Here is an 18,004-nt window from a genome sequence, read left to right as displayed (position 1 = left end):
TCTTTTCTGCTGGACACGCTACAAAGCAGATCACGTGTCCTCACTGTTTTCTTTCTGGAGCTGGAGTGAAATATCAAAGGATAACTCAAAACACATTTGGATATGTTTGAGGTAGGAAAGCACAGGGCAGTATCTCCATCAGGCCGTAGAAACCCACCCCTTATTAACTCTCTGTTCTTTCTTACCTCCCCCACATTTGACAGCTCCTGGAGCGGGTCCAGCGCCATTGCATCAGCAGCACTGCCAGGACCCATTCCACATGCTGAGCAGTTTCTGAAGGAAAAAGCATTTCCTGACATCTGTTACGAATTCACTGCTCTTCTCCTCCTCCCCCACTTTGCTTCACCCCGCGTTCCTCTCCAGCTCCCCCTCCATCACCACCTGTCCCCAGCTGACCAGGGCTCACCAGTAAGAGCTGAGGATCTTCGTGGAGAATGGATGACCCACACCTGTTCCAGCCCTCATCCTCCCCCTGCTAATTTTCTCTGTCTGCTTTTGACACAAGATTTTGCTCTTAGCAACGGCACTGAGCCATCTGACCCTAACCCAGCAAATCATTTGTGCGTGCCCTTCCTTTCACATATCCAGGTTTTTCCTACTAGAACCACAGGCTTCAGCGTTGGCTAAATAAAAAGGACCTTCGCAGGACTGAACCCAGGACCAGGCTCATTAATCCTTCCTCAGTCTCTTTCAGGCTGGAGCTGTTGCAATGCCAACAATTCCAAGGTTGAATTTTGCCTGGTGCCCTTTGATGAAGTTAGCAGGACAGGGAACGATTGCCACAATTATTTGATTCCCATCAGAAGTTTTCCCTCATGCTGTACAGCTACACAGTCCTTTGAAAAATTTTCTACATCAAAAATATTCAAAAGATAATAGGACTAAGGGACACAACAAGCTTTTTCTGCCAACTAGTTTGTCAATAATTTTGCACATACAAACACAGATACAGTCTGAAGGAACCAAAAGTCATCATGACCTTGACACTTGCCCCTGCATTGCAGAATTTTAAATAACCCGGATATCTCAGCACAGTCCCCAAGGTTTTGTTTTTGGCAGGACATGACAGACACCAGCGTATACGCCAAGCATGTAGTAGATTTTATTAAGCATAACTTTGGTTCTAAGTATTCCACCCTCATTCTCGTAATACCTTTAGTTAAAAACAATTATACAAGAGCAAATACAAAAAATATTAAATTATGAAAACAAATCCATTAAGGCTCCCTTTTTATATTTATATATATTTATATATGTACACTCAAACAAGTGCAGATATTAACAGAAGGTTAAAGCCACAAAAATGCTAAAAAATTTACTACTATACTATCAAAAGCAAGAGTTTTTAAAAAAGTACAAAGTGGTGAGCGAGCCATTTTCAAATCACGGATGCCGGATTGCTTCAAAACCCATATAGCTAAAGGGCAGATCAGGAATTGTTTACGCTCACTGGCAAGCAGTTTCTCACTTGAGTAGCCGCACAGGACACTTGTGGTGTGACTAGCAGACCACCCATTAAAGGGTTGCCCATTCTAGCCCAATCCTGACTTTAAAGACAAGCTTTTGCCTGTCAAATCGACATGAAGGTGTCTGGGATTCCTAGACTAAAGGGTCAGCAGAATTAAAAGATGTTCTAACACATACATTGATGTTCTGCTCACACGGAGAGTTAATTCCAACTGAAAACAAAAAAAGGTACTTCACACTGTATGTACAAGGGAGTTTTCTGGCCTCCTGTGTTTCAGAAAGAGAAACTCTACCCTGAATCACAAGCTAACATGGAAAGAAAGCAGAATGTCTTCAGCCTTGAAGGGCCCAATCCAACACACTCACTGAAGCCAAAGAGAGGTCCTCGTCCCCCACCGACTCCGGTGCCATTTGGATTACACCAACTTCATTTCTCTGTGCAGGCATGGTAGGATTGCCATGCTCACTGAGGGGAAATGGCTGAGAAGAAACGGCCTGCTCAAGCCAGAGGAGGGGTTCCTCACCAACTTGTAGACATTTCCATACTGAGGAGAAGGTTAATTGTGGAGTGGAAACCGAGAGGCATGAAGGGTGGCAGCCCGGGTGCGGCTAAGATAAAACATGAGCGTGGTGTGGAAGGCTCGTACATAGTGCTGTCTCAACAACATGAAACAATCAGTGCAAGTGTTTGAATAATGTGCTGCCAGGAAGGATCCTCTCCTTCCAGAGGAAGGGAAGGAGAGAGGGAAGAGCCTGCAGCACTCGGGGTGTTCCTTTGTTGAGAAAATACATGGAAGAGTCTTACATTTGGCCTTTGTCTTTTGTACGTCCATAATCTGAAGAGTCTGGCAGACCATCTTCACATTTAATCTTCTAGACGTGAGTCACACTGCAAGTCTAAATCAATGGCAATACACTTATCACAATTCAATTTACTCTCAATCTTATTATGTCCTCATAAAAAATGCCTGGATCTTGACAAATTGAAGTCTGTATCTAGGAAACATTTCTAATTGTGATCATTTTGTAGCAAGTGCTATGCTGAAATTGTATTTAAAACATCCAATACTTACAGGAAAGGCAAAAGGAACTAAAAAACCAACCAACAAACCCTCCCCCACCACCTTTACAATACAAACACGCCACTGTCGATATCAATAAAAAGTGTTCTCAAACAGTTATGTCCAATGTAATTACAAAGTAGAAATTATTTTGTTTAGCATCCTAAGGCAAAGACTAGGATTAGATCCTCAACTAATACGGATGAACACAGCTTCAGTGAGAGCTAGGACTGCGCCGACCAAGGAAGATGAGGATTTATCCCCAGATTCTGAAGATCAGATATCTGCACCCATTCATACCAGGTAAGAATCCAATTCTATGATCCTACACGAGTAATCTGTTCCCTCCTCCTCATCCCAGACTTCCCTGGATAACTAGTAGTCATAAGCATGAGGGATCAGACTCTGCCATCCCTGCACAAGCTGAGCAGTATTTTATTTAATGGCAAGTCACAGGGGCAACTTGTGGAAAGGCAGAAGGTGACAGAATTGAACCCTAAGACTCAGTGGTAACACACTTCCCTCCTCCTATCCTGAGGCTAAAAGAAGGATGGGATAAAATTAATTTCATTTTATGCCTCACTTTAGGGAAAAAACTGCCATTTCAGTAGATTCCAATGATCAGTTTGGTCTGGCTTAAACACTGCTCTGTTGTAGGAACCGCAACAAGTTCCAGCAAGCAAAGAGCAGGAACTGATGGCAGATCAGATTCCTGATTTCAGTTCCAGCAAATGAGTTTAAACACTACCAAGTAATGTGTTAACACTGTCCTCAGATCAGCATGTCCTTGGAGGAGAAAGGCCACAACAGCGAAGCAGGATTTCAAAACACAAAAAGTAGAAGACAGGTCATTTTGCATTGAGAGGTAAATTCACAGGTAGCACTGCACAGGCCTGCACACAACGGTGTAAGTTTGGAGACAGAGATAAATCAGCTTCTGGATTCTCCCTGGTGAGAGGATCATCAAGATGTCTGCTCTTTTGTAGCCCAAATTCTACATGCCAACAGGGACAAATGGGCTTTAAGGCTGCTTAACTTTTCACTGCTGGTGAATTTTAAGCATTCTCATCTTGCCCACACCTGCCTATCCTAGTGGGGATGGGCAGCAGTGATCAACATACCTCGTATCCTCCTAGATTTGATAAAAATTCCAACTAAACACAAACTATTGTGGGAAATACACAGGCTGTAGGTCTAGATGGAGAAAATCTATCTGCACGGCAAAGCTTCATAAAATATCACAGGAGGATTTCTGTCCTGTTTTAAAGCAAAATATAATCTGTGTATCTCCACTAAACTAGGATCACAAGAGATAAAGCAGTGCAACACTGAAGGAGTTTCTCTAGTATCCCTGGTTAAAATCTCTGAGTAAGCGCATCAGACTGGTCCATGACTCTGAACTGACAAATGGACTCCGCATCCATTGATCTCAGGACTGCATTTGGCAAGTCAATCTGTTTATAGTACTGTCTTTTTAATCCAAACATCCCAGGAATTAAAAATCTCATCTTCAGTAAGTGTCAGCTGGATTCTGTTATTTTCCATCTCGAGGGGCAAATTTGAGACAACTTGCAAAAGCCTCTCTCTGCAGGAAAGCTGGAAGTCTTAGCAGACGCTGGCTCTAGGAGTCTGGTGCTTCTGCGACTTCCTGGACCGTCCTCCTCAAGTTGCCCTTGACTTTGACAAATTCAGGTGCGTTTTCCTGCTCTTCCTGTATCTTCTGTTGCTCCAGTTCCAGCTTAAAAGAGAATCACATGCAAAAAAAGTATATAAAACACATCATTGAAATACAAGACAAAAAACCTAAAGGTTTTAGTAACTGGCCATGCAACACTTTCTAAACTGCTTCCTTTCTTTCTCTCATGGAAAAGATGAAAGTCGCATTTCTTTGGGAGTATCTGTTCTCATAAACGATAAATCTTTTCAAATCCTTGGCTCTAGCTCCTTCCAGATGTCCACCTTTGCCAGATGGACAAAAACTCTGCAAGCCCAGAACAAGATGAACCATTTTTGAAGAAATTCCTGGACATCTTCATTAAAGAAACACCAATAATTCCCTTCTCTGGTTTTTACAACAGGACAAGGACAAATGTGCCTTGTGGGAGAACACATGCGAACAGCTACTACTGAGCACACTTGCAGAATTTATTTCGGAGTTTCTAGGTATGGAATTCTGTATCCAACTTGAGCCGCTTTTGGTGTATCTGTTTTGTCTACCACAAAAAGCAATACAAAAAATAAAGATCCTCCTTGGCCCTTAGTCGTTCATTTTGAGTCACCATCCCTGGAGGTATTTAAAAGAGGCATAGATGTGGTGGTTAGGGACATGGTTTAGTAGTTTACTGGTGGACTTGGCAGTACTAGGTTAAGGGTTGGACTTGATGATCTTAAAGGTCTTTTCCAACCTAAACGATTCTATGATTTTTGAGAGCCCATTCATCGACATTTTTAACCCGCTTGGAGCTTCTGCCCATGCAGACACTCAAAATTACCATGTGAGGTTAGAAGCTCTGCTCTTCGGGGCAGGGCTGTGCAGTGCCCATACAAACAGGGCTTGCACATCGTACAGAATAGAGATTGCTTAGCGATCCTCACTGAAGGCAGATAAGTCGGCAGAAAGGAAGAAACAACCTTTAGAAAACTAACAAAAGCTCCTGAAAGGAGCTTTTGTTTTTTTAAAAGACCAAGGTCTCCCTGATTAATGGGGACCACATACGGCTCACCTAAGTACTCTCTCCTTTGTCTCTGGTTCACTGGCAAGGGACATGCCTTGTTACAATAAATCACGACAACGTTCCTCCATGAGTCATTTTGTCAATTAATGCCATTCCTACGATTTTTACAAAGTCACAACACTGTTTGCAATGGGCAAGCTTTTCCTCTTCTAACAGAATCTTCTATTCTACGTATGTCCTTAGACTGCTCAGTTTCACATCAAATATTGCCACAAGCTGAACCATTTGAAGCTGAGCTCTTAAGAGCAGAAAGGAAAAGTGACAGGTTGATACACTTAAAAATACAATAGCTTTCTCCCTCAAAAAATATCTCTAAGCCTAATTAAAAAAAAACTGTCATAAAACCCCCAAAACCTGAATAATGACTGGATTACACCTAATTTTCAATAAAGTAATTATTTGGCTTAATTGATTTCCATTGTGAAAAACAGGAAATACTGTTTTAAAGCATTCATTTATTTAAAAAGAAATGCCATGCTTCGTGCACAGTGACTTCTTTGATGAGGTCTTTCACTGTAGAGATATTTCCTTGCAGGTACACGAAGCACCTTAAGAGGCACAGAGACATTTGGCTGGCCCTGTGCCTAACAGTAAGCTTCGCCACAATGAACTCCAGCTCCACATCATCTCCATACTCAGAGTCTGAGGATCTTTTCCTTCATTTGAAAATGCGAATGGGCTCTCATGTTTTAAGGCTAAAAAGATCTTTTTAAAGTCACCTACTTTCTTACATAACCCAGGAGAAGGAATCAATTGATTTTTTTTTATTCATTAAGCATCAAGTTTTGATGCACTGCAGTCTAACAGCCATTCTTAGTGGATCATCTCTTAATAGTTAGACTACAAATGTTGACTAATTCACCACAGTTTAAATGGTTAAATAAGGTCAGTGCTCCATACACATTCCTGTTTGGTGCAGGATTCATTTGACCAAAGGCAGACACCATATGTGGTTCCTATACAGGAAATGACAACAAATAGGTAATTTAGAAGGTGATTTGACTCATCCTAGAAAACATGTCTGCATTTGATCAGAGGAAAAGTGCAAAAAATCAGCTGCTACTTCTCTCCTGTCTACAAAGGGAGCCTCCGGCAAGTAGCTTAGATGTAGATGTGTAAAGGTAGTGTTATTCCCCATCTTACCTGCTCCAGTTTCTGCTGCCGTTTCAGTAGCTCTATTTCCAGGTCTGATTTCTTCTTTTGTGCTTCCTCTTCTTTTTGTTGTTTAATAACTTGATCTCGTTTCCTTTTCTCCATCACCTTCTGTAGCTCTGGCTTATTCTGAGGTGCAAGACCCCTTTAAATTAAATGGGAGGAGTGTTGGTGGTAGGGGAAACAAGGAGGAAAGAGATCAGTTTTAATTAGCAGAAATTCACACAGAATTGTAGGCAGGTTTTCTAAAATCAAAGAGTTGCCCATTTAGATACACTGGAATATAAGTAATCAATTAAAAGGAAAAACCAGGCAGACATTTGCCTGGTTTCTAACCAAACCCCTAAACTAGAATTTAAGCCACATTATTACTGAGGATATTTCCCTTTAACAAGCATGCTAGTACTTCTCCTGTGTAATTCACTATTTTGACTTTCAACTTTAGTCTTCCCTCTATTCACTCAATTCCAGAAGAATGTATTAAAAAAAACCATCACAAATCAAGACTCTAGCAGAGCCAGAAACAAATTTTGGACAAAAAGACTTCCCTTACTGGCTGATAACTCAGAGAGATTGCATTCAGACGGTCCTATGCAGAGTATTAGACCCATAGAAATTTGCATGGATAGAACTAAAGAGTGGTCTCCTCCTGGCTTTTGTCACGCCGCTCCTGGAAATCGTGGATTCTGTCCCTCCTTGAAAATGTGAGAGCCTTACCCATGCCTGGCTGTGAAGCTATTTCCAGGGAGAGCTCACCGGCTACACTCAAAATCACAAAGAGGCTAAGACAACAAAAATCCAGAATAAAAAAAGTTGCAGTCACCTTGGAGACCAGACAAAGGCTGGAGGATTCTCCTTTTCACAAGATTTTAGCTACTACATCAACTGAATGTTTCGGGTCTGTTCAGCACAAATTGCTTTCCAAGCCAACTACTCTAAATCGAGAAAGCTTATTCTTTGGGAAGATGCATGTCTTTATTTATACAGGCACACAAGGATACACACTCACTCCTACTTATTTTTGTGACTTCAGCTACTTCTTTTATCTCTGTTATGCTATGATGCTTTCAAAATTTGTTATGATAAGATTCAAAGCTCTCCCCATTATTCAGATATTAGCGTCACTTTAAATCAGAGCAAAAAGATCAGAAATTTGCCTTTTTTACTGTCATCGTCCCTGTGAAGACTATTATATGAAAACATCCGGCATTAAGTTTAACATCAACCAGTTTTTATTTCAACTTTAAGAAATTCAGTAATCTGAATAAGCTTTCAGAAAGTGTATTTTTATCCTTCCCTATTTGCTATATATCTGCTGTTGCCTAATTCTTCCATAATATGCATATCTGACAGCACGTCCAATAATACATAAAAATGCTATTTTATGGTGACATCTATGAATTGACTCCATATATTATGCAATGCTCTATCCATGTACATACCCTGACTGCAAAATCAAATATTTAGCAACACCAAATGCGGTTCCCTATTTCTCATAATAGATCTCATGGCTTGAATGCAACAGAAGCTACAACGCTGTGTTAATATTTTATGTTTCATGCTATTTTCATTACATTTTAACATGTAAAACTTAAGTCAGGCAGAGAAAAGCTGGAGTAATTTTTTACTACTACTACTACTACTACTACTACTACTGGGTCAGTGAGAGCTGAATCAATGGAGACTTCTGTGTTGGCAATTAGCAATCAAGACACCCATGAAGCAGAGGTAAGCTGCTAAGTAACATTACTTATTCCTGTTTTTTTTAAGTAAGGCTGCACCGTAACAAAGCAGAGGCACAAGAGTGATTTGGATATACTGTAGCTATAATACAGGGGACTCGCAGAAGAGACAAGTAAATACAATCTCTCAGTCTAATCAAGTGGGGTTGGCAGTCAGATCTGTAACAGAACAACTGTAACATCAATCCTATTTTCACGCTCCTATGTAAGAAGGAAAAGCAACAAACAGGCGGCTACTGGATTAACTGAGACTCTTGTATCACCTCCTGGTGATTGTTGTGGTTAAATATACTAAAGCTTTGGTATAGAGTAGGCAAAGTGCGCTATAAAACAGGTTAGAGCTGATCGGGTTAAAACCTCTGGAAGGGACAGGCCCAATCAATACTCTGCAGAGCTGAGGTTGAGCCCTAATAAGTAAAAATAGTTTAAGATAAGTGACCAGTGCCTTGAGGTACCACTATTTGGGTCTTTGTTTGCCCAGAACAACTACCATTTCTGTAAGTAAATAACTACATCAGTTCGAGACCCAACAGACAGTGCTCACTGTAGCCGTGGAGAACGATGGGACCAGCACTGGCTAGTATCTTCTAGCATCCAGAAATGGCTGTTCAGAGCTGACTGGTCAAAAAGTGAAGCTGCTGGTGCCTACACTGAATCTTCACAATAAAATAAGGTGCATGTTAAGCAGACTTCTGTAAGAGCACCAAAAATCCTCCATACCTATGGCAATTTGCAGTAACAAAGCAGAACACAAGCTTAATATCTGCGCTACTGAAAAGCCTCATATCAGAGGTAGTACAGTGGCACGAAGCACAGCAGACTAACCCTCTTTTCAAAAATAACAGTTTTTCTGCTGGTGAAAACCCTCAAAGTATTTAATTTCAGCACCAATAAATAAGAATTTAAAATTAACAGCTGCAGCTAATCAAAATCACAATAAGAGAAGAGTGGGTACTGAGGGCTGCGCAGCTCCTCTGTGTAATAGGATATTCTCCTAGAAGAAAAGAACTCCATACTATTTAAAAGTGCTTTATGCTTTCACAAACTTAAAAGAAAAAAAAATAGGCTTAATTTATTGCAGCCTCCACATCCTTTAGAATAAGACCGTAAGTTGGGAAATTTCAACTATCTTTCCTTCAATGGCTATAAACTTCTTGGTGCTAGGAACTAACTTTGATGTTTAATCCCAGTAACGAAAAATAGGACAAACACCTATTTAGGCCAGTTTCTTCCAATTCAGTTGGCATTCTGTAAAACATTTCTACTTCTTCATCACTAAAGAAATGCTGTATTGTGTATGCAATTCATTTAGAATTAAGTTTCTAAGCCTAGCATTTGTGAGGATTCTGCTATTACACATGAAAAAGACTCCTTCTCCCCTCAAAATAGTACCCCACGAGAGGGGGAAAAAAAAAAGAAATTTTCATAATGCAACAGACAAATCCAGTTGTGCTGGAGAAGCCAAAGCAAAGCTTCCTCCTCTCCTTTATTGACGTGCTGGGTCTCAAAAAGCCTGAATGGCTGCTACCAGCAACTTGATTCTCAAATGCACTCTGAAATACTGCGCTTCCACTTCTGTTTGTGGATCCCCTTGCCTTTGGACAGTCCATTTTAGGTGGCTTCAATGCACCAAATTGCTAATTTATATCATGGGTAGTTTCTTTTTGTTTAAATGGAGGAGCCTCAACAGGCTTGGTGGCTTTTCCTCCACCATGTGGTCTGGTGGCTATTTTCTTAATATGTTTTCTAAATGAGCCCTCTGCTGCAAAAAAGATTTAATAACAGAACTTCAGCTATCTATGGGCTAAGCGCCTGTGTCTCTGAAGGTGACGAATCAAGTTCCAGTTATTTACATCTTTAAAAGCAGTATATAGAGCAACAGCTGTGCACCCCAGCCCAGAATGAAGGAAGCAGCATTTGCATAACATACAAAGAAACACTTGTGCAGCAGCGGAGCAGGGACCAGACTATCACACCGCATTGCAAGAAAGATCAAGTAAGTAGAGAAGAGTTTCATCTGAAATAAACTATATGGTTTCTTTAAAAGTGGCCTCATAAACTCAGCGCGCTGGGAATGGTGAAAACCCACAGATTTTACCATCCTGCTGGTAATAGAGAAATTTTGTCAGGTACTTGATAAAGTTAAGAGCTCAAGACAAATTACAGCGCCCAGGTAACCAATATGAAATGTGACAGGGGAGAACTGAACTCCTTCCTCCGGCAACCAACCCTTTGTGAGTATTTGCAAAAACAAAGCGAGAAGTCTTTTACAGCAAGCTTTTGCAGAGCAACTGAAATGCAAACAGCAATAAATGCCACAGTTAAGAATCAGAGACTCTTCATCTAGAGGATCTGAATCAACAAGAAGAGTCTGCTGGTTTTTGGGTAAAACGTAATTTTGATGAAACGAGAACTCAAGCTGTGTGTTTGGGGTGGGAAAGCGGCACAAGTGATTTTTAGACTCTTACCTTTTCTGATTCATAAGCAGCTCTCTATGGAGATCTTGATGATTCCGGGATGACTTCACAGGATTAATTAATTTCTGAGGTCTAATTAGTTCAGGATTGTCATCGTCTATGTAGTCTGGTTCAGCCATAATCTTTCTTGGAATGGGATATGGATCTTTGGGTTCAGTGTCCTTATTCACAGTATCTGTGAAACAGGGGAAAAACTGCAGTAAATCTACATGAAAGGCCTTTTAAAGATGTACTAAAACATAAATGCAGCATATTACATTGGTAACAGTTATGCTTTTCCTAGATTAATTTTGGTTCTATTAAGTAAAGGCTCTCAGAGCAAACATCATTATCTTTTTAAATAGATGGCAATTTCACAACAATGTCATCTCCAGCAGCCTTCATCCATTGACTTGGAGACACAGATTCCACCTGTTTTAAGAACTAGACAAATAATTTAGGTTGAGCACATGAAGAGTCCTATTGATTTTAATAAGCCTACTCAGACAAAGCATTTTTAGGTCAGCAATACTGAGACCCTAAAGACCTTTTAAATACTGACTACATTAAATACTACAAAAGTGTACCAAAATCATACAGTCTCATTCTCTGCTATCAGTAGCATGTCAGCTACCGGGAAAACACGCCCTGTGGATAAGCCCTGAACTGTACTGTACTAAGCAAATGCTTCCATGTGGAAATTGCCAGATCTGCAGTTGTTGGGATGGGGGACAGATTTTGGAGTGGAAAGGTAGAGGAGAAAAAGTTGGGTGAGGTTGTTTCTTAAAGGCCCTATTTCACTCAGTGAAAATCCACAGAAATACACTGATCTGGAGGCAATGAAGTCTTGATGATTGCTATCATCTAGAAATCTGGCATTTTCCTATACTGCTATAGAAAAACATATCTATACACCAAATCACAAAACTTTGAATCAAGAGCTGACATGTAAACTGTAGTTTTCAAATAATGTACACATGACCATTCATACCCCCTTCCATCAAAAAGCCTCTGCCACAAAAAGCTCAGCATCCAAAACAAAGCACATTCAGAGCAATTCTGCCTCCGTTCGCTGTCGTGGAAACCCGCACGCAAAATCTGGCACACAGCAATTATCAGTTTGATGAAACATTGGCCTCTCAAACAGGCCCCCAAAAAATAATCTCACAGCATGTGGGTTTACAGAGCTGAATCAATGGGACATGAAAGAAAAGGCGAGAGACCTCCATCAGCCTGACTGGCAGAACGGCTGAATGCCGTGCACTGTACAGTACGGGGCTATGAGACAAATCAGAGAATCACTGTGATTTTCCACGTATGTTCGAGTAAAAGCTGAATATGCGCTTTTATTTAGATCCCAGCCCTTCTCTCCCTCTCTCACTCCACGAGCTGTAAAACCTGTTTCAGTTCAGTCTCAGTTTAATTCCTAAAATATTTTGTTTCATTATGAATCTCATATTGTTGTTCAGAGGGTCTGATTGAAAATCCAGTTGATACAGTGGAAAGATTTCCCCTAATACTTCAGTACTAATACTTCAGTACCACCATCACTCTGCCTGGACTTCACACGCACTTACAGATGAAGAAGCAGAACGACAGGACTAAGTTTTCAGCAGATGCAAGGAAGCCACTCCGAATTTGAATGTGTCCAACGGATCCGGCATAGTACCTTCAGCTTCTTTGTTTGAATGGATGAATCGTGTTTTATTGACACTGTATCTAACACACCAAATTTCTAAGGAGCAAATCCAATGAGAAACAGCTTACCACTGTGAGTGGCTCTCAGGGTGGCCACTGTATTAGTTTTTCAAAGCAAGTTTATATGTAGCGTTTCTGAACTCTGTGGGGGTGCTAGTTCTCGCAGGGACCTCTGAAATTAATATAAAAATTGCCCACAGTCCACAACTATGTAAGTCTATTGCTGTACATGTCATAAACCTCTTACTGACATTGATCGTGCAATAAAAATACTTCTCCCATCACCCCTTCAGAGTCCTTCTTGCTTCAATCAAGCAACCAGCTATCACCACATGTGCAAAATGTACAGCATCATTCGAAAATTGTGGTCAGAAGAAACGTGGAAGATTTCTAATCCAACCTCAAGCTGAGAGCAGGAACAGCTTTGAGATCAGACCAGGTTGCTCAGGACGTTACCCAGTAAGGTCCTGAAGTTCTCCAAGGCTGCACAGCCTCTGAGGGCAACCCTGCTTGCCTGTCTTCATGGTGAAGTTTTTCCTTATGACCCTCTTGTTTCAACTCATGCGTGTTGCCTCTCACCCTCCAGCCATGCACCATGGCAAAGAGCCTGGCTCCATCTTCTTGGTAAGTTCCTCCCAGGCTTGGGGGGGCTGCTGTTAGGTCCCCCCAGCCCTGCCTCTGCTCCGGGCTGAGCCAGATCAGGTCCCTCAGCCTCCACCACAGGACCCGCGCCTTGGTCTCCAGCCACTCTTGGTGGCCCTTCACTGAACTCATACCTCAATTCCCTCACTGTTGAATTGCATGCCGTATTAAAAAACCCAAATACTCCCAAAACCCAAACCACACCATACTTCTCAATGTATACCATGTAGCACCATGCCATTAATAAAAAGGGCATGGAAATCTATTCTCTTTACCATAGACATTCTGGGTTTTTTTGAGTAAGGACACGATTCATACTTCCTCAGTGTTCACATCAGGCTTATCACAACTAAAACAACTCCAATGTTAAGATATCCAGCCTCCGCCCAAAACAAACCTGCTCTGTAAATATTTAGTTTTTTGTACTCTGCTATCGGTTCTGTCGCACTGATGGGGCTGCGAGTCTTCTAGAAGGCATTTATCATCGACAGCTCTCCGTTAAAATACATGCAAAAATAACCTGCTGCTTCTTCAAGACAAGTCTTCTGTTTGCATAGGCGAAGATGAAAAGTGCAGAATCACCCCATAACTCTCTGTCATAAACAACGTACTATTTTTCTAACACAAGCCCCTGAATAACAATTTGATTCAATCATTTCTCAGAAAGTTTGATGTAATGTTTTGCAGCATGTAGATTTGCTTTTGGCAAGCCCTTAAAAATTAAGTCTATTTATTCTTCTCTCTTCTGTCCCATCTCTATTTTTAAAAACATGTATTCAACTCTGAGGTCAGGAATTGCGGTTTCCTAACGTAACATGAACTCTACTAGCAGCAAACTTGAATGAACAGAACTCCCTTGGGAACTGAAGATGCTTTCTGTGCGTGATTAAGCTGTAAATTATTTCAGCTAGGATTTCCACACGGAGCCAGCAAAACAGGGCACCCAGTTCCCACTCAGTGAATCCTCTCACACCCTTTGCAAACCTCAGTCTGGCTGGAGGCCACCAGCCCAGTCCTGCGGAGTCACTGTGTAATATTATACACAAACAATACAATTAAGATAGTGTGATTTCTACCCACACCCTTTCAAAGCAAACATTTACAAAAGCACAGGCAAGTTCCACATAAAAACTAAGGCACAAAGGACTCACCGCGCAACAGCAGACAGAAACACAGCTGGCAGTGCAGCCCCAGAGTTTCATTCTGAGATTCAGGCTCACACCAATAAACCAGTCAAGCTCGACGACAGAATCCCTTAGAAGTCCTTAAACAAAGTTTAATCAATGTTCAAGCAATAACAATTAAAAAAGTATTAATTCCACGAGTCTCTAGTGCTCATCACCACAAGTGTCACAACCCATAAAGCTGCTTTCAGATCATCACTAGGTGCAACAGCGGGACATGAATAATCCAGACATCACTTAGCAGGAATATGCTGCTTTAAGAGCATCTGAGAGGCTCCTTTTAACCATCTACTGTTACGTGATCAATTGAGAACGCACAATCCATTTCTTTGTTTCCCTGTTACCTTGCTCCAAAAGAAAGGAAAGAGATTTGGATTCAGGGGATGTTTTAGCTAAGCTCGGCTTAAGTTTATACACCCACTAATTTGGCAGGTGCCTTCCCAGGGCATTTGCTGAATTAGCTGTTACTGCGCAAGCAGCACAAAAGCATTTATCTACCCGATCTTGTCCTGTCCGAGTAACTCTTATGGACTTTGTCCATGACGTCTTACACACACGTGGCTTTTCATACAGAAAGAATAAACCAGGGATCCTGCATGGAAGAGGAATTTTAACTCCTCAAACAGAACTGCAAATCAATTGCAATATCCCCCTAGACAAAGCAAATGTCTCTGTATAAAAATAACTTCAAATATCCTCCCAGACAGAAGTTTAATGTTTTCAGATACAAAGATGCTCTTAGAGAAATTAAGAAGTACCAAACTGACACCTCAGTCTCGGAGAGCCAAGACCAAGTGGTCACATACTTGCAATTCTCTCATTTATTTTCCTTGGAGCACAAGTAAATTCAAGGACAAGAGAAGAGACTCTTCAAGATGATCATACTGAACAGATACAACTGAATCGGTGTGTGCCAGAAGCATATAAGTTACAGCTGGGGGAACACATCCAACAGACATGTTTGCTTCCAATGTTATTTATTTTTTATTCTATCTACAGGGTTTTTTTTCAGCAAAAGTCCCTTAATGGTAGTAACACTGGAAACACGTGTGCAAAGAGAGCTACAGCCAGCCACTAGTGTTTTTAACAGATTCAAAGTAGATCTTAACAACACCGGCTTAAGGATTCAGCGGCTGCCAGAGCTTTTGCTACAGCATGGCTCCCATGGCTTCCGCAGGGGAGGGAAGCTCATGCCAAAAAAACCCTCGTGTTTATATGGCATTCAGGGAATTGCATTTATTTTCTATCTGGTATTCCTCATACCAGAAATCACCCTCTACATACGGAATCTGAATATAAAAATTCCTGTGAGACACCATATATTTATATTATTATACGTATATATGGCGTTTTCACCCTTCAAATGATTCCCACAATTATTTCCAGCTGTGAAAGCAGAGGTAGAGTTGAGGCCCCTTAAAAAGCATATAAATAAATGCCTAAAAATACCAATGAACATCAAAATAATAGACCAGTCCAGGTTCCAAAAGTTACATTAAGGCTAAATTCACATTATTTCCTTTTTGCCTGAATAAATTCTTGAATTAATATCTTCCACAGAAGCATTAGCTCAAACACTGAATACCTCCCGAAGTAAGATTTTATTCTCGAAAAAGCTTCAACATCTGTTCTGAGCTCTACTGTAAACCATCAAACGCTATTTTTTAAGACTTACATTTTTAGCTCTTTAAACTACCGCGTAGACTTGCGGTTTGTTACAAGTAACCCAAAGGCATTCTTTGAGAAGAAATATGGTTTTACTCTCCCCCTTCTGATGTCGAGAGGAATCGGAATAAAAATTCCTCAGCGTGTCTCTGCTCAGACGTTGCAGGACCAGCACCGCCTCGCATCGGCCAGCTCGGGGGGGAAAGCAAAAGAGCTACTTAAATGCAGTGTGCTTTCCAGGCACCATCCCAGCACTCTTTGCACATGAAAGCTCACCACCGCTATCATTTTTATCTATACGCTCTCAGTGCAGTAAGAGGCACTTGACTAGAGAGATTTACTTGATTAATCCTTCGTTATAGATATCATTAATAACTTCCCACAGTTCAGCCTTTAATGCAGAGTTCCTGAAAACAGAATGCAAAATACTCTTCTCTTCCCACCCAAGATGCTCAGGCCAGCCATGCTCCAAGGAATTTGGCTATTATTCACATCATCTTTCGTAGCTTAAAGAGATGACAGGGTTTGGATCGTGGCAAAACATAGCCAGACTGCCTGCAGAGTGAGAGGGAAGGACGGGAGAGGTCCTGGCGGCTGCAGTTCTTCCCAGCCCCTCACGCTTTGTTCAAAAAGGCTGTCACTTCCTAGCTACAAGAGTTTTGCTTCAGAAAAGGAAGACTGTCTTCACCCGCCTCAAAATCAAACACATTTAGGGCAGCATGTCCCTACTGTCCCATACAGATTGCACATTTAATATCCTCCTATTACCAGATTACTAACTGTTACTATTCTTCAAACAATATGAAGACCATCAAACATTTTAACCCTTTGGCAGGTATCTGGATTTTGTTTCTGGCTACAGCCTTAACTTACTGACCTTAGGCAGGTCATTTCACTCCGGTGTGCCCCAGCTCACACACATACAAGAGAACAGCCTCTTAGAAACTATCACAAGCTTTCGCAAGGCCAGTCTCACTGCTCCTTGTCATGCACGTTAAAATCTTCAGATCCCAGCAGACAAAATGAAGGAGCAAGACTGAAAACCTTCTGTCCCTACTATGTCGGAACAGGTTAACTCACAGCACCTTCCTAACACTGGGTATCGTCAGTTAACAGCTTCGTTAGTTGCATGGCTGCCAAAAGACTGATAGACCACATAGAATCACAGAATTGTTAGGGTTGGAAGGGACCTTAAAGATCATCTAGTTCCAACCCCCTGCCATGGGCAGGGACACCTCCCACTAGATCAGGTTGCTCAGAGCCCCATCCAGCCTGGCCTTAAAAACTTCCAGGGATGGGGCATCCACAGCTTCCCTGGGCAACCTGGGCCAGTGTCTCACCACCCTCATGGTGAAGAACTTCTTCCTAACGTCCAGTCTGAATCGACCCATCTCTAGTTTTAATCCATTCCCTCTAGTCCTACCATTACCCAACATCCTAAAAAGTCCCTCACTAGCTTTCTTGTAGGCCCCCTTAAGATACTGGTAGGCCACTATAAGGTCTCTCTTTTCTCCAGACTGAACAACCCCAAGTCTCTCAGTCCGTCCTCTCTCAGAAACAAGGGTACACTCACTTGACCAGGGCAGCCCAAAGCAATCTCAGGGATGCCAAGGACATTGAAAGAGGCAGGGCTTGCTGCCAACTGAAGCTGTTCCTGTTGTCACTTTAGAGCATATTAAAATGAACTAAACCACTCAAAATCTCAAGGAAATCCAGTTAGCGCTCATTTTCTTCTCTTAAGTACTGCTGAGAGTGTAGTGTCAACAAAGCACAGATGAAAGATACACTAGATGAGAAACCAGAAGAAAGAGGGTCATTTTAAAGATGTTTGCATTGGCATTGACACCTAAAGGGAGACAGAGTGCAAGATTTGGGGCAGTGCTCCACACTGCTACTGTTCTCTCAATTGCAAAGAGCTGCTTATGGCTCTCATTCAATTTAAACACCATCAGGCAGTCTCTGTTCCTGTGCTTTGAAGTTCAGTCAAGCCTTGGGTGCTAAGGGAAGAGCCCAGATTCCCCCAGAGGCTGAGGGCTAAAGAGCAATGCTGGTGAGGACAGAATGGCTGGTCCCTCTTCGTCTCTAGTGTACTTGGAAAAGATGCGGAAAGACACAAAGAGCACTGGGAGAGAAGAAGGAGACGGAGACTTTCATCGCAGGCAGAGACTAAGTCCTTTTTTTGTCATAGACAGGCAAAACTCA

At 41.6% G+C, this 18,004-nt stretch overlaps 1 protein-coding gene across 9 annotated transcripts in view; it reads right to left on the bottom strand.

Moving 5' to 3' along the window:
• Positions 1 to 1,080: 1,080 nt before the first annotated feature.
• The window catches only part of FAM107B (family with sequence similarity 107 member B), a 62,043-nt gene continuing 45,119 nt past the window's right edge, over positions 1,081 to 18,004 (bottom strand). For 8 of the 9 annotated variants that reach the window (XM_054195067.1, XM_054194995.1, XM_054195002.1 and 5 more), the window contains 3 exons: positions 10,626 to 10,809; positions 6,407 to 6,560; positions 1,081 to 4,266 (listed from right to left, as the gene is read on the bottom strand). In XM_054195067.1, the coding sequence (XP_054051042.1) occupies positions 4,150 to 4,266; positions 6,407 to 6,560; positions 10,626 to 10,753 (399 nt within the window). In that variant the 5' untranslated portion in view covers positions 10,754 to 10,809 and the 3' untranslated portion in view covers positions 1,081 to 4,149. Of the gene's footprint in view, positions 4,267 to 6,406; positions 6,561 to 10,625; positions 10,810 to 14,104; positions 14,189 to 18,004 lie in introns of those variants that run through there. The other variant, XM_054195040.1, reaches the window with a different exon arrangement.

The sequence above is a fragment of the Rissa tridactyla genome, chromosome 1, assembly GCF_028500815.1.
Source record: "Rissa tridactyla isolate bRisTri1 chromosome 1, bRisTri1.patW.cur.20221130, whole genome shotgun sequence".
NCBI lineage: Eukaryota > Metazoa > Chordata > Aves > Charadriiformes > Laridae > Rissa > Rissa tridactyla.
Note: the sequence above shows the minus strand (reverse complement) of the source record. Positions and strands in the feature narration are given on the sequence as shown.